This window comes from Eurytemora carolleeae, unplaced genomic scaffold (assembly GCF_000591075.1).
Source record: "Eurytemora carolleeae unplaced genomic scaffold, Eaff_2.0 scaffold996, whole genome shotgun sequence".
NCBI lineage: Eukaryota > Metazoa > Arthropoda > Copepoda > Calanoida > Temoridae > Eurytemora > Eurytemora carolleeae.
This window is the reverse complement of record NW_019396983.1, coordinates 57,967-60,790: the sequence shown is the minus strand read 5'-3', so window position 1 is coordinate 60,790 and position 2,824 is coordinate 57,967. Positions and strand designations below refer to the sequence as shown.

At 36.4% G+C, this 2,824-nt stretch overlaps 1 protein-coding gene across 1 annotated transcript in view; it reads right to left on the bottom strand.

Annotated features, from left to right (window-relative positions):
* The window catches only part of LOC111710775 (phosphomevalonate kinase), a gene marked incomplete in the record, with an annotated part of 8,988 nt that extends 8,725 nt beyond the window's left edge, over positions 1-263 (bottom strand). The window contains 1 exon segment of the mRNA XM_023484902.1: positions 47-263. Within this exon segment, the coding sequence (XP_023340670.1) occupies positions 47-128 (82 nt within the window).
* Between the last annotated feature and the right edge of the window lie 2,561 nt (positions 264-2,824).

Here is a 2,824-nt window from a genome sequence, read left to right as displayed (position 1 = left end):
GGGGGGGGGGGGGGGAATGTGTCTAATATTAACTCTACTATTTTACCTTGCAATAAATCTGTGATATAATCCTTCCCGGATTTTCGTTTACCACTGAAGATTAAAATCAGTTTTGGCAGCTCGGACATATTTTCGCATGAATTCAGTCTGAAATTCCAGATTAAATAACACTTGTTCTCCTCTTGTTATTAATCTCCAGATTAATTTACCGATCGGGATTGAGGGTATCCAATTTTAAAGTTTTCAGCTCTGGGCATACTGTTTAAAAATTAAATATCATTTATTGAGAAAATTCCTTCCGTCCGGTCTATTATTTATAAAATTCAGATAACTATCAAGGAGAATTTCATTCAAATTTTCAAAATGGATTCACCAAAACTTTGGTAATTCCCAAGTTAGCCAGTTTTTAGGTAAGTACTTCTTAAATCTGTCTGTTTTCATTCAAGTTCTTGACGAATCAGAGCGAGAATGCTCCGTACTACATAATTAACTTGAAGAAGACGACATAAAATATCCTTAATGGTGTCACATCGATTGCACTAGTAATCGAATAAACTATCGTCCACTTGGACAAATTTTCATATAGGTCGTCTTTGCTCTTATTCTTTGTGGGGTAACTCTGCTGTACATAAAATTCTTATGCTCAACATTTAATTGGCAAAAATCTTACTTATTTTCACGTATTATCATATCAAGTGTTTTTTTCAAAACTTAGTTTCTCCATATACGTATATTTAAAATAACGTGTTTAATTTTTACTGCAGGTAATTTTTCAGTTTAAAATATTTATTTCAGGGATTTTTACGTATTCTTCGATTTTTTCTTCACTTCAAAAATTGTATTTTTTTGAAAAAAATTATTAATATTTTTTATTGCACATAAAAACAAGATTTAAAAAATGCTGTTCTGTATGGTGGAGGCTCGTTCACTGCATAGCGGAGGCACGGTCTGCATAGCGGAGGCTCGGTCTGCCTAGGAAATCTGGGAGGCTTGTGTCTGCATAGAGGAGGCTCATGACGTCCGTGGGTTCCTTCCCTCATGTCACCCACCTGGGAGATTAGTCCTGGTTTTTCCAGGTGACGGTGAGTTTACGCCTGGTATATTCTTGTTCCCAGAGGGAGTTGAGAGAGGTTTAAGACGATTTTCCACCTGGAGATTTGGTGTTGAACCGGAGCTTCTGGGTTGATTTCATCCCCATAACATTCTGTGAACCCTAGGTTAACATGTTTTAGGATGATCCTCAAGAGAGGTCCAAGGATTAGGGGTCGATTATTGAGTTTGTCGATGACCATACGAGTCCAGGTGAAGAGTTCTACGTTGTTCATCTTTAGATGGTTGGGGCCCGGAGACAGACTTGCTGATGGTGTTCTTGATTGAAGGAATTACTCACTCCACTGCTCCAATTCCGGCGTGGTGCTTGGGGAGGGTGACCATGAATTCGATAGACTTGAACTTGATGTTGAGGCTGGAGATAACCTTCAATACAGTGTTGATCAAGTTCTTGCCTGCCTTGACAATATTAAACCCTGAGTCGATCCAGATGATGCGTGGGGTGACTCTCAGTGCAACTGTTCTTCTGTAACCCCTGGTGATACTCTGGGAACTGTAGTTCTGAAGGATCTCTAGGTGCACCCTGCGAATGGAGAGACAGAGCACACACATCCATCTTTAGAGTTGAACTCCGTTTTGATGGGCCAGTAAGGGTCAGAAGATGTCTGCCTGACAAAGGGAGGACATTGGGGACGACAGCCTCGGAAGAAGCGAAAGGTTTCTTGTTCAGCCTGATGCAGCCAGAGCAGGATTTCTTCATGTCGGTGATCATCTTAAAATTGCAGTATTCAACAATTACTGCATTTTTAAGATTTGTTTTAAAGATTTGCTTGTTTTTCAGACCCTAATAAATTCCATAATATGTTTAAAATTCTAAAAAAATTAAAATATGAACTCAACGGAACAAACTTCAAACGGTCACGTCCTTAATTTGAGTGCTACATACCATTGATATCTTTCGCTCGGAAATGTTCCAAAGATTTCAAAATGTACACTTTTTTAAAACTTGAACCATTGTGAGTGCTACAATGTCTTAGAAATCGTTTTTAAGAAACACCCTGTAGCTGTTATAATATCTGTTTCAATAAGATATTTATAATTAAAATGTTGGAAAAATACAACCTGAAAAATGATTGAAACAAAAATTTACCTCTGTGCCAAATCTATCTTCATATTTTTAAAAGTAACAAAGTGAGAATGGATTATAAAGCTTTGTGAGCTACATAGCTTTCAACAATAAGAAGTGATGTTTCGTATTTCTAAGATTGAAATACTTACTATAAATTAATTATACACAACTTGTACAATGTACAGTGTACACATGCGCCAAAAATCAAGGTTTATGTACAGTGATAACCAGAAAGCTCTGATAAAGGAAGATAACTTTTAGAATCAAGTTGTATCTTTAAAGTCCAATTTGTGACATGTGCGAAAATGGAAAACCTTGAATTGTTTCTAAAGTGGTATGGATTTGTATTAAAAAAGAACGACTTCTTAAAAGTTTAAATTTCAGAAAAGAAATAAATAGTGTTATATTTAGTTCAAGTTGTGCTTAATAATATGTTGGAAATAGTTCTTTTTAAATAATAATTGCATTCGGCACAGGGAGAGTAACTAATACGCTGATAATCATATTTGTGCTCAAACCTGACACTCAGTGTCAGGTTGCGAACATAAGCACGGTTTGGAACTTTCTTCCCCTGTAATATGTACTTAAGTTCTACTTCAGACACAAAAAATTACATATTCCTTCCTCTAGATATATTGACTGAAG